The sequence below is a fragment of the Ochotona princeps genome, chromosome 8 (genome assembly GCF_030435755.1).
Source record: "Ochotona princeps isolate mOchPri1 chromosome 8, mOchPri1.hap1, whole genome shotgun sequence".
Classification (NCBI taxonomy): Eukaryota; Metazoa; Chordata; class Mammalia; order Lagomorpha; family Ochotonidae; genus Ochotona; species Ochotona princeps.
Genome location: NC_080839.1, coordinates 31603995 through 31617218, shown reverse-complemented (window position 1 = coordinate 31617218; position 13224 = coordinate 31603995). Strand labels below are relative to the sequence as shown.

The window sequence follows — 13224 nt, the reverse complement described above, 5'->3', positions numbered from 1 at the left end:
GCCTGTTGCAGTTCACTTGGGGAGTGAATCATCGGACGGAAGATCTTCCTCTCTGTCTCTCCTCCTCTCTGTATATCTGACTTTGTAATAAAACGAATAAATCTTAAAAAAAAAATCGCAGTGTCTCTGGGGCTGCCCTGTGTGTCAGAGGGGACCCCACCCTGGAACACGCACACCAGGGGTTGGCTCTCGGTCTGGAATCTGACAGAGCAGCTAGGACTTTGCTGAGCTGCTTGTGTGGCAGGGGTCTACTCACAATCTCATCTTCCACGTCCCTGTTGAACTGATGGATCTCTTTGGAAGCCAGCAGATTATGCTTCCTCTCATTCAAGGGCTCCAGCAACTCCATGAACTTGGTCTGCACGGTGAGGCGCTTGCTGTCCACCTCGTCGGTGCTCTTGCCCTCCTGACTCAGGGCCTGAGCCTGGCTCTGAAGTTCCTCGATCTCCTTCTTCCGCACTTCCATCTGGTTCTCCAGCATCTTGGGGGAAAAAAGACAGACCACCCTTCACATGGGAACCAGGTAGAGATATACACACACACACACACACACACACACCCACCAGGAAACATCGGTTTCAGGCAGAGGCCCAAAGACAGGATGCAATAAGAATTCATGTGGCAGTGAGCTCAATAAATGGTCTTAACATTGATCAAACTACCAATTAGCACACCAGCTCCTTTGGCAGGGCTTTCAATTATCCTTTCCTAGGATTCTAAAAGGTAGGAATAAGGCTCAAGTTTGTCCAAGAACTTGAGGAGGGAAACCGAAGTGCAAACAGTAATTGACCCTAGGATGACAGGTTTTCATTCGCTTGTTCAGAAGCCAGTCTCATCCAGAAAGCAGGGCAGTAAGGGTCTAGATATTTCAGACAAGCAGGATAGCTAGGTTATTGTCTGCACATCATTTCTTTGCTCAGGAGGCCGATTCCTCTGCACACTGGGCCATCAGCTGAAAACGCACAGATTATTTACATGAACAAAATGGGGTGAAAGGGAGAGCGGAGACGTGTCAGGCAGCAACCCTCACTCTGAGATCACACACTGACAACTCAGAGACTAAGGGATCTGCGTCTCAGGGGGAGGAGCTATGATCGAAATGCCACTTGTGAAATCTCTCAGTGCACTGTAACTTCAGGTGCAGAGTGAGCCCATAGTTAGTGCAAGCAAAGAGGAGTGTGCCCTGGAAGGAGCAGAAAGCCTTGGCTTCTGCAGTGATTGGCTCTGGGTGGAACTGCAGGATGAAGCCATCCACTGGAAAGCCAGAGAGGTCAGCCCCTGGAAGACTCAGCCACCGGCTTGCCTGCTCAACCAAACAGGGCTGCTTTCTTCAAATCTGAGGTCAATTCTTCTGCCATTATTGCCTTCCAATGTTATTGGAAAGTCTCCCAGATTTCTTTTATTAGCTGTAATGTACCTCAAACAACTCAAGACAACTATCATATATCCAGACGTTATACAACAAAGCACACAAAAGTGATTATTTTCCTTTTGTGTGAAATGTAGGACTAACGACATTAAGATTCAGTCTGTTATAGCACTCACGCACTAAGAAGATAAAAAAAAAGTATTCCCACACCCAGTTGACCAACTCTTCTACTAACAGCGTGTCTTTCTGTTGATTCTAGAAACATTGCACGGGGCTGGGAGAAATGTACTTTGAAGGGTATTTGTATCTTGTAACGTGGAAGGCAACGGCTGACAACACAGCAGGTAATCAAAACTGATGAGGACTGAGGCTGTGAGGCAGGCCCCGGCCCAGGGATGTGGCTGCTAGTTCACTTGCCTGTTGCTTTTTCAGCAGGATGTTGACACTGGTCAGGTCCTTGCCATAGTCGTCGGACTGGATCTGGCTCTCCAAGCCATGCAGCCATTTGTCGAGATCTGCACAGCTCTGGGTGAAGAGTTCAGCCTTGTTTGCATCGAAGAGCCGCTGGGCCTTGGTCTGGGTAGTGGATTCAAGGACTTCCCACATTTTGTGCAGACCTGTGAGCTTCTCCTTTACCACGGCTTCTGTCTCGGGCTTTTCTGAAATGAGCTGCATTCCTTCCTAGAGAACACAAACCAGAGTGTTCATAAACAGAACAAATGTCCTGAAAAATGAGGCTAAGGTCTTTGCTCTGTGATTTATTGATTAACTCACTACACACACACACACACACACACACTCTCTCTCTCTCTCTCTCTCTCCTCACAGTCTTTCCATCGGGTTACTGCTCAACAAAATCATCTGTGCACACTACCATAGGCTGAAATACTTATCAACCAGAGCAAAGAGACATTTAGAGGAATAACTTAAGACTTCATCCCATCCATTTCATGCCCCTGCGATCACACACAGCACTTTACTTTCATCATTAAGAGCCCGAAACAGGGGTTAGTGCTGTGGTTTAGTGGGTAAAGCCAAATGGGCACAGGCTGTTCTACTTCTGATCCAGCTTCCTGCTGATATATCTGGGAAAGCAGCAGAAGGTGGACAAAGTGCTTGGGCCCCTACACCACATAGGAGATGGAAGCTCCTGGATTCTGACTTTTGACCAGTAAAATATATATATATATTTATTTAAGAGCCCAAAACAGTACCCAAAGTGTGAAGGGTGAGGAGGAAGGTAAGTGGCGTCCTTTCTACTACCGGGTTGTGTTGAAATAACCGAAAATAACAAGTTTCAGCAGTCATTATAGAGCCTGGTCTGGAGTAGTCACACAGGAAAAACAGAGAGGATTCTAAACACGTATTTTAAAACTCTGCAACTGTATTTGATAAGGCTGCTGTGGTACAAAACAGGTTCATATGACCAACATGATGGCAACACAGGGTGGGGACTTGCTCAGCTTGACACATGAGATACACAACACAGAAAATGATATTTGTATTCACTCAAAGAAAACTCAGCTATCACTTGGCTGGGTTTCTGCTCCTCACCCTGTAGGTGGGTTGAAGTCAGGAAGTGGTAGGTGGAAGGGGGACTTCTATGAGTTGCTTAATTTCTATAAATGATCTGGTAAGGCTCAAACATGCTGGAGAATGTGGTACTTACTGGAGTTTTCTCACCATGGCCACAAAATAGAAACAGGGTTAGGGGTGGGCAGGCACTCTCATAAAACGTTTTAACTTACCTTCTCAATTTTGTCAAGCCATTCTTTGTTGGATGCAAGTTCTGCCATAAATGCTTGATGTTTTAACCATTTGCTATGCAGATTCCTGGCTTCATCATATGACATATCCTGGGCTGTAAGCATCTTTTCATTGATCCAGAGGGATAGCTAGAAAACAAGATAAAAGTCAGGAGGCATAATGATTAGGATCACAGACCACTCATGCCTTTGGAGGGGGAAAAAAGGTTGTGTTAACCATCATACTGTGTGTTTCCATGGCAACAGGCATCCACATCTTAACTTCATAACTCTTCTCAATTGTGATTGGTACCCGTTATACCGAAGTTGTACTGGGATTTCACTTTGAACTGTGCGTGTGATGTGCAGTCCAGAAGAATAAAAGCTCTTTGAGACTGCTCTGGAGTTGTTGCCCATTCCTAACCAGCTTCTCCACAAAACCTTGTGTTTAAAATTCTCCTCTAAGCAGCCTGAGTCATGACCTCTTTTCCCTTCCAAACACCTTTGTTTGGCTATGCCAACATGTTCATCGTGATTGACACGCTTTTACTTGATTTGGCAATCTTGTTGCTCTTAGAGTTCTGTCTGTGAGAATTAGAATCAATTCACTTTTTATTTGCCGCTCTGCTTCAAGGGTGCAACCACAGAAATGCCAAAAAAGCCTAATGAGGCGCCCTACAGGGCTAAGGCAACAATCACGCCCCTTTTTGTGTTTCCATAATAGCTTTGGTAGTCACCCGCACCTTTTTTTTTCTAAAGCCTCTAGCTTGCCACAGATACTTTCACTGAGGCTGAGAACACTCCACAGCAGTGTTGGGCCACTTGGATCTGAACTCTGTAAAGCTACATAAAGCCTGCCAGCCAGCCAGATCTGAGGAGGGAGTTTTCTAATGAGGCTCAAGGGCAGGAGTCAGCTAAATGCCAGGCCATGGATCTACTTTTGTTGGCTTTCCTTCTGACTCGATCCCTGACTGTTATTGCCTGTTGGGCAGAGCTCTGTGCCCAGAACCAGAAGCAAATGGCCTCAGTGGCCACGTGCTCTTTATCACGAGAGACCATGATGGCTTACTTCACAACAGTTGCTATGGCATCACATGGCCACCAAACCCCTTCAGGGTGCTATCCCCAAAGGTCTGGGAATGGTTCTCGGGAGACACAGGGCCCCTTAGAGAATCAGCACCTCCAAAGCCCCTCCCTCATGCTCAGAGCCGCACCTGTAAAAGGCTCCCTTCAACAAATCTGCTAAACCTAAACAAGGCCTGTGTTGTGGCAATGACGTCAGCCATGTGACGCAACTAGGGAATCCCCCTGGCTCTGCAAGTGGGGCATTTGGGGGTACAGCCCTACCTTTCTCTGGCAACTTACCTGACACAGGGAGAAGAGCAAAAGGCGATGGGATTTTTAAAAAATGAGTCTTTACTGAGGAACACAAAGAACTAGCAGATCTCCTAAAGCCTTCTGTCATTAAAGGCTATATACATCTGCTCCTTAAAGATGCAGTCAGTATTTTTCATACTACAGTAAAGCAATGACCTGTTTTCCAGTTATCAGAGTAGCTAAAATCTGATATACTGTGGCCACTCATTCTAAGGGAAAAAGAGGTTAAAAGCAAAGCGAACGATAACATTTTCCCATGCATTCTACATACACAGAGATTCAACACAATAGAAGGCATTTTAAGATTCCAATAGCCAAGGATATTCACATATTTTTGCTATTCAGAACCACCTACCCAAGAGGGATTTAAAAAGGAGGCAGAGAAAGCCACATAAAAATCAGAGGCTTATAAACAAATCTGCTCTCTGCTGAACACATCACCCTACAGATAAGCATCATGCGATGCAGCACAATGAAAGGCAGCTATGGAACGTGCTAGTCCATCAGGCCTTCCCCAGCATTCTGGAACCAGAGCTACAGTTATTATCTGTGGGCACTTACAAAGGTCATTTAAGAATACACTCATTCTCTGCAGAAAGAGCACCGTTCAGATGTGAAAAAGACAGAAGCGCTTTGATCACTGAATCAATCTAAGGGTAAGGCACTGAACTCACACTGCTGTACCAGACACATCTAGACAGACTGCCATCCCAGGAAGAAAGAAAGAAAAAAAAAAGTCTGAGAAAATAAGAGGTGCAGAGAGAAAGAGTAAAGCAAGAAGAACTTTATCTTACATTGTCTGGGACACCACATAAAAATCACACCGCAAGGATGCTGCCCTGTGCCCTGGTGTGACTGGGCACAGGTGGCTGCTGGCTCCTTCTGAGCCGCTGGAGCCACAGCGGCTCCTGTTCAGACTGTGTTTATGGAGGCGGCGCCTCCCCCAGCCAAGACACCCAGGAGAGAATGTGAAAAAGACATAACAACCAGTAATGGCACTGACGCTGACCCCTGAGCACTCTGGACACGTCTACTAACAGGAGAGGTAAGCTTCCAAATGCAGGGCTACTCCATGCATACATTCCCTTCCCAGAGACTACGGCTTAAAAGGCGCATTTTAAAATGCCTGGATGATGGAAGGTTTACAGTCAAAGAATAATATTTACTGCTCCTCTGCCTGTGTTTCCACACCAAGGTTTCTGACCTAAATTCTGTCGCCATGCACACACTTTCTGGGGTTGGTGTGGGGCACCCAGAATCCCAGGAGACACTATGGCTGGACTAACTTTAAACGAAGTTCAGAGAGAGACATGCAGGTCAAGAGGAGCCATGAAAAACGGAGGACACTTGGCAGAGCAGTCACAGGAGTGCTGTAAATCAGCTGGGCATAAAAAAGGCCAGCTCCAACTTCCCTTGTCGGGCAGGAGACCCCTTGGTGTGCCATGAACAGAGTTAAGGAACAAACTCCTTGGAAGGCAGATGCTAACCTACATCCAGTAGAACAAAGAGCTAAGGGCCTTCTGAGGACATTTTCCAAGGGTCCACCGTCAAACACCGCTTACTTTCCCCACACACCTCCACTGCTGAATCTGCACATACATACGTGGAAAACAGGTGGCTAAGAATTTCAAATATAATTGGGTTTCTGTTAAGAGTTTTCCTTGGCCTTCATGTGCTCGGTCCCTGGTGTCCCTTTTTCTCAGATTTAGCCTGGGATTTACCACGGTTCAGGGGAATGCAATTCACCTTATTAACTAATCCACTAAAAACAAGAATATGTGCTTTCACTGACTGCCCAGAAGTATGGTGTGAGGTTAAATGCCATCACTGACCAGGGTGTTGCCTTGAGGGAAACACCAAAGCGACCTGGTGTCTACCAGCAAGCACAAGGCATGGCCTAGCCTACAAACACTTCTTCCTCTCTTCCACTCCTTCCAGGGCCAAGGGCCCACTAGTTTCAGTGCAGCACAACACGCAACTCTCGACAGCCAACTTTAGGCCTCAGATGGGACATGGATGTGGCTTTACATGAGCACTGTATTGGAATGGGTTCTTTTTTTTTTTTTTTTAAGATTTATTTTATTTTTATTGGAAAGTCAGACATACAGATAGGAAGAGAAAGAGATCTCTTCTGTTTGTTGATTCACGCCCCATGGGCACCAGTTCTAATCCTGGAATGGGTTCTTAGTGCACAGATGTCACTAAGCAAGCCTTCCTGTCTTCAGTCTGGATGGCTCTGGGCAAATCCCTCAGAGACCCAGATTCATCAGGATGGCACTTAGAGCTGGCAGAGCATAAGCCACACAGCTGAGGGCTTTCCCGCTTAAGGTTTAGCTGCTAAACCCTACTGTAAGAGTGACAGATGGCACTTTCCTGGACATGGAGGAAGACTTCCATTACAAAGTGGTTTCAACAGTGCTGTCATCCCAGCTGCTGTTTCATGTAACACACAGCTACAACTTTGCATGTCACATCTGTGAGAACTTGAATTGTACTCTTACCATATGCCCTGATCCCGTCCCATCTTCCTTCCTTTGGGTCCCTGCAGCTTTGCATGGAAAGCCCTAAGACTAAGCCTCCTCACTGTTTCGTGGCAGTTAGAGAAACAAAACACAAAGTGCTCAGAAACTCACACATGTGAAATAGGCTTGATGATTCTCTCCAACTAACTTGCAGAAAGATCACACACACACCCACACACCCACACACACACACACGTTTTGGACTTTGATTTTCAAAGTTTGTTTATGCATATACCAGCAGAACATGAAATAGTGTGAGAATCATCAGATTAACATCACATGTCAAAACCTGATGTTTGAAATCAGGCTTGCTGCTCTTAGCAAATTAAGTACACATCTATAAACTAAAAAAAATGGGTATTTTAAGTCTTCAATGAATTATAAACTTCACTTGCAGTTTTAAAATTGTCTCTTAATTGGGAGCCAGTTTCAATTTCTTTTAGTCCTTTCCTTCCACACTATTTTAATGTACCTTGCACTAAACACTTCTAGGCAATGAAGTATCCTAGGATACACTCTCCACTAGCACTTCCTCTGATGACGGAACCGTGCTACACCTGCACTGTCCGATGCGGTAGCCATAAGTCACGGGCGAAAACCGAACACTTAAAATACAGCTAACATGACCAAAGAACTACATTCTGAAATCTCCTTAATTTTAATAAATTTAAAGTGAAATAGCTACATGTGGCTAGTGGCTATCATAACAGCAAATGCATTTCCATTCTATAACGTTAGATGGAATAATCCAGTCACTCTAAGTGGTAGCTTATACAATGGAGAAATGAGAAGAGTGCCATATTTCTCTACCTGCAAACCAAATGAGTGAACTGAATTTCTACCCTTGCTAAACTTAACAATAAGGATGTTTTCCAGCCAAATGCTGGCTGGCCAGTGTTGGAGACCAGGGAGGGACCAAGGGGTGACTTACCTCTTGACAATCCTGCAGGAACTTCTGAAGGTCCCTGTTGTCCTTCAATCTCATCAGGAGTTCACTGGCTGCCTCACGATTCTTCCTGTGTCTGTGAAAACAACGGATGTAATTGTAAAGAAAGAAAAGTAGATAATCTTGAAATTTTCCAGAAGCTATCAGTTTCTTTCCTTCATTTCTCTATGTCCTAACAAGAATTAGTTTACAGTTCCCAATTACACAAAAGAGACGACATGAATGAGAGGTTTTAGCAGTCTCCCAATGATCAAACCATCGTGTGACAGGGCCAAGGAAACACCCAAATGATCTGGTATAAATGCCTCCTGAGCTGGGGATAAGGAAAGACATCTGAACACTGTGAGACAACTCTGAAGTTATTTTTAAGAGGCCCATAACTGGTGGCACACAGAGGCTAAGAAAACACAGCCATCTAGCTAGCTTTAGCAAATGCTTCCTGGCAGATTCCCATATTGAGAAGAAAAAAAAAAATCACCAAAATTGTAGCAAAAAGCCAGGACTGAAGGTTTTTTAATTGTGAGATGATTAATTCACTTAACTGCACTCTTAACAGGCAAAGGTAACAAAGCTGAAGCACAAAACCTCACACCAAAAATAAATAAGTAAATAAAATAAGCTGCAACAATCTGAAGGAGCTGCTGAAGACAGGGGAAAGCAGGTGCTTGAGCCCAGCTTGATGCCGGCGCATGTGCATCACACACCCACTGTGAGGACTAGCAGCCTGATGCTGTGAAAGGACTGCCTTGCACTGGGGCTACTGCAGTCACGGTGGGCTCCAAGCATGGAACACCAAGGGGCACTGCCAGGACATGCTTCCTGTTATTCCTGCAGCACTCAAGCAAGGGAGTTCCCTCGGCTCAGGGCCTTAGTAGGGGTAACAGGGAGAGGACCAAGTGCCAGCAAAGACTGTTGGCTCCTCATTTGGACTCTCAAGGCCATTTTTCACTGTATGTGCCTTGGCATGGTCTGGCCCCCATCCCTGCCAGCCCCTACGGCAGGTGTGAGCGAGAACAGTCTCCGATTGGACACAAGGCTGAGAAAGCAGTGTGGCACACATATGATGCTGACTGGCTTCTGGGAAACAGGAGACAGACCCTGAGAAGGTACCACACGTCATGTAGGCTCTCCGTAAGTGCCGATGGAACAACCAACAGAAGCGGCAGTGCAGCCTTCCTCAGTTGGGGGAGAAGAGGGGCACGGCCCTTTGCTCTCACAGCCGCTACAGGTTCCCCAAGCCTGAGGAACACGGGCTGCTGCAGATGGGGTATGCTGGGCAGGCAGAATTACCTGTGCTTGCTTATAGTCCAAAGAAATTTTACAGCTTTCAGGAAGACAAATTTTAATATGCTTAAGTCGAGTAGGTAAAACATGAATCTAGAAAATGACTTAAGATACAAAGCTACATGGAAAGAGCCTATGTATGCTGAACAATAATAAAATTTCAAGGTACAGCTTAGAAAGCAAATACCAAAATGGTATGCTCTAGAGATGGGATTAAAAGTACCAGCACCCTCTCTGAATCTCAGATATTCTACTGCTTTGCAACAATAAAAAATACAGGCAGTAGAGGACAGCTCAAAGCCTTGGGACCCTGCACCTGTGTGGGAGACCTGGAGGAAGTTCTTGGCTTCTGGTTTTAGATTAGCTCAGTTCCAGCCACTGCGGTCACTTGGGGAGTGAGCCAGCAGACGGAAGATCTTTCTCTCTGGCCTTCCTTCTCTGTAGAATCTGACTTTCCGATAAACAACAAGAAAATCCACCACAACTACTTGCTGCTCTTTCCCTCCCTTGGACACAGCATGTCCCTCAAGCACTAAAGCAGTGGCAGGAGACAGTTACAGAGGCTGGCAGTTACAGGACATGCATCCCTAATGCTCCTGGACATAAGAGTTAAAAACAACTTCAAACACTATCTGACAAGACTCCTTAAGGAAGAAGCACAAAATTCATCTTCAGTGTGCATCTTACACAATCAAGCTTTGTGCACGCCCAAAACATTGGCCTGTCAGCTGAACTTTCTCTTGGAGTGGCACCCTGAGGAAGGAGAAAGGGAAGCAGGTGACTTTGAGTCCTGTGTGCAGATGACATCAGTCTAGGAGTAGATATGTTGATGGTCCTTGCATCGTGTGCTCTGAGGGAAAAAACAGGATTGCCACAGCCAAAAACTGTTGCTGGTGGACTCAGAGAACACCAGGGGCAGAAATGAGCATGGCTTGGCTGTAGACCGGGGTGGCCTAGAGCAGTCAGCAAGGGCTCTCCAGATCCAACCACGGATCCACCAACCGTCGGATAGGGGCATCTAAGATGCGACCACAGTCCCCAGGCAGCAGAGCGCTCCTTCTGTGGGGTGAGGTTACCCTAACCTCCATTTCTCACTTGCTATCTGTCCCTTGAGAGTACTCAAGAGATCCCTCACCCTGCGAAGCAGATGAATCCTAAACTCTTTAACCAGGCTCCTGAGGTTGCTTATACGCACCACAAGGGACTCTCCCTTGTGTCTGCTACACAGGGTGAGGGAGCAGTTTCCCTTGTGGGAGGGGGTCTTGCTTTAGGAGGTGGTGCAGTGTTCCTCCCTCACCACCCCTCCTGTCATAAGCACTCTGAAGCCCACCGGTGCCCACAATGCCTTAGAGATGGTGTTTTTATTCCAGTGTCTTTTTACTTCAACCAGCTGGGTGGTGAGGGAGAGCCGTCCTCAGTGTGGCACACTGCAGTGACTAGTCTGGGATAAAGGCCTCACAGCAGCACCACAGCGTCTCTGCATGGGTTCACTGGATGGGAAGGTTTACATGTCCAGTTGGCAACTGTCCTTACAACAGCCACAGCTCACAGGGTGGTGCAATTTTTTTGACAGACAAAACGTCTTCTGCAATTAGCTTCAGACTCAAGGCCAATGGGTACAGTCAAGTGAAACCAGAAACCGGTGAACAGCAGCCAGCATGAGAGAACAGGCTTCTCCTGGGTGCTAAATTATTTATTTATTTATTTATTTATTTATTTATTTTTCTGTTGCAGACAGAAAAGTTTATTTGTGAAGGGACCAGGTGAGCAGGGAAGGGAGAGGAAGGGGAAAGCACCTCTGAGGAGCCGGGAGGTGGGGTGCCTCTCGAAAGGGGAGGGAGAGAGAGACACCAAAGGTTTGAGGAAGGGTCTTGGGATTTTATGCCTTCCCTGACCCCTCCTTGTTGGGCGGGGAACCTACAGATAAGATGTTCCCCATTGGTGGTCTCATAATTATAAAATGGGTGGGCGATGCTGGTGCTGCCCACTGGGTGCTAAATTAAGGCAAATTCCCTCTCACTTCTTAAACTGAGAAAAACAAGGAGTCCAGGATTTCAGTTGAGGGCAAAAAAAGTTCAGGGCAACTGAAATGTTCTCTCATATCCTGGAACCCTGTCCTAACAACATCACCTGCTTCCTACAACCTCATGCAGCTGCACTACTGGGATGCATAAATAAACCGAGGAAGCAGCAAGGCAGCTGCAGGCCTGCCCAAGAACATGCATCCTTAACAGCCCAGACCAGCAGCGGGAGACCAGCTGTGTGCAGCCACCATGGAGGAAGAGGAAATAACCACATTCATAAACAACGAGAGTTAATGCTGGGGAAGAATAAGCTGCTGCTTGTGTAGGCTGATGATGCTTGTGCAATCCTTGGCTTTCAAACTCATCTACAAAGGGCTGGGTGGAGCGACTGTCTTTTAGTGACAGTTTTCAAAGCAAAAGATTTGAAAGTAAATTACTAATGAGGAAAGGAAAATCACTCCACTCTACAACCCACATGTTATTTTAAGTGGCCCAGGTCCCAGGAGATCCTCCTGGAGGTGGGGAATAACAGGAAGGGACTCAGCACATCATCTAGCTTTGTCAGGGCACTTGAAAGACAGGTGAGAAGCCAGGAGGAACAGCTGGCTTTCTGCTGACGTCACTCTCCAAGCGAGCCCGTTAAGCCCAGCCTCAACTGGGATCAGAGGGGACTGGCTGGAACTAGTGACTGACCCAGACACAGCAGCACAGGTGCTGACCCAGAACTGGACAGCACATCCACACCCAGACCTGAGCCGACGACTCACTTTGGTAACCAAAGTAAGGAGAGTAAGGGGTATAGGTCAGAAAGTTAGGGTCAAATGGCAACTGGCCTTGAACCACAGAGAAAAATCTTCAAGAAGTGCAACACACACTGAGAAAGAAAGCACGCGTGCACACACACAAAATAAATGGAGATGAATAAAAGAAGAGTACGCAAAATCCTGGAGCTGCCCCAGTAGAAGAAGAAAACAGCCTTTCTCTCACCATCACTACATTTTCTATAACGATTTTGTAAAAATGGGCACATTATATTCCTCCATGGCTTTGCCAGGTGCTTGGGACACACAGATCTCAGCCTCCCTTCCTGCTCTCTCTCGTCAGGCTTCTGAAGGTCTCACGTGGATGAATGTGACCTTGCCTGTCAGGGTCACACTGGAGACACACAGGCCACCAACTCAACCAGCATGGCTTACACTTGACTGCTATTTTGCACTGCAGCTCTTACAGGGCACTGACTGTAAGGATGAAATCAGCATCTCTTCTTGCATTCCTGTCCTTTTGTGGACACTTGAACCTGTCTTACAAGAAGCAGTCTCAGGCAGTCTTGCCCTGCTCACTCATTTTCTAAGTGATTTTCTGGTAGATGGATTTGGCTAGGCGTCTGTATTGAAATGTGCACCTACAGTGCCATGGCCTTCCGGCCTGTCACTGAGAAGCTGCAGAAAGACTCTCAGGGCACGATACCTCAGAGGACCATACCTGTCATCGATAGAGTCCACCTTCTCTTGGATGCGATCCGAGTTGATGTTCCCATCGCTCACCAGCCTCCGGCCGGTCTCCACAACAGCATTGATCTTCTCCTCGTTGGCGTCCATGGTAGTCATGAAGTCCTCTTGCTTTTTAATAGCTGCTTCAGCTCCTTCCAAGGTGGTGGGCATTTCGGTATGAGCCAACACATATTCCTTATTTGTAAAAAGAGGGGGAGAATCAGATCAGGACAACGTGCTAGTGAAAGGATCGTTGTTCCGTGTTCTACATTTCCATGTAATGCATTTTGCAACACTAGCTGCATTTCACTCTTACACAGAACAACTTACTGAATCAGACAAAAAACTGGGAGGACAAAAAAACCCAATGGGATATTGTAAGTGATTAATTTCCCTAACTGGCTAAATGCTTTACTTTTTTTTTTCCTGGTGAGAGAGGAAATTAGTCAAAGTTTCATGAATCAGCC

At 46.4% G+C, this 13224-nt stretch overlaps 1 protein-coding gene across 3 annotated transcripts in view; it reads right to left on the bottom strand.

Annotated features, from left to right (window-relative positions):
- The window catches only part of SPTBN1 (spectrin beta, non-erythrocytic 1), a 186235-nt gene that overhangs the window by 22904 nt on the left and 150107 nt on the right, over nt 1-13224 (bottom strand). For all 3 annotated transcript variants that reach the window (XM_058667789.1, XM_004580140.3, XM_004580141.2), the window contains 5 exons: nt 12750-12952; nt 7945-8035; nt 3118-3264; nt 1787-2050; nt 257-481 (listed from right to left, as the gene is read on the bottom strand). In XM_058667789.1, coding sequence (XP_058523772.1) covers nt 257-481; nt 1787-2050; nt 3118-3264; nt 7945-8035; nt 12750-12952 — 930 coding nt within the window. The remainder of the gene's footprint in view (nt 1-256; nt 482-1786; nt 2051-3117; nt 3265-7944; nt 8036-12749; nt 12953-13224) is intronic.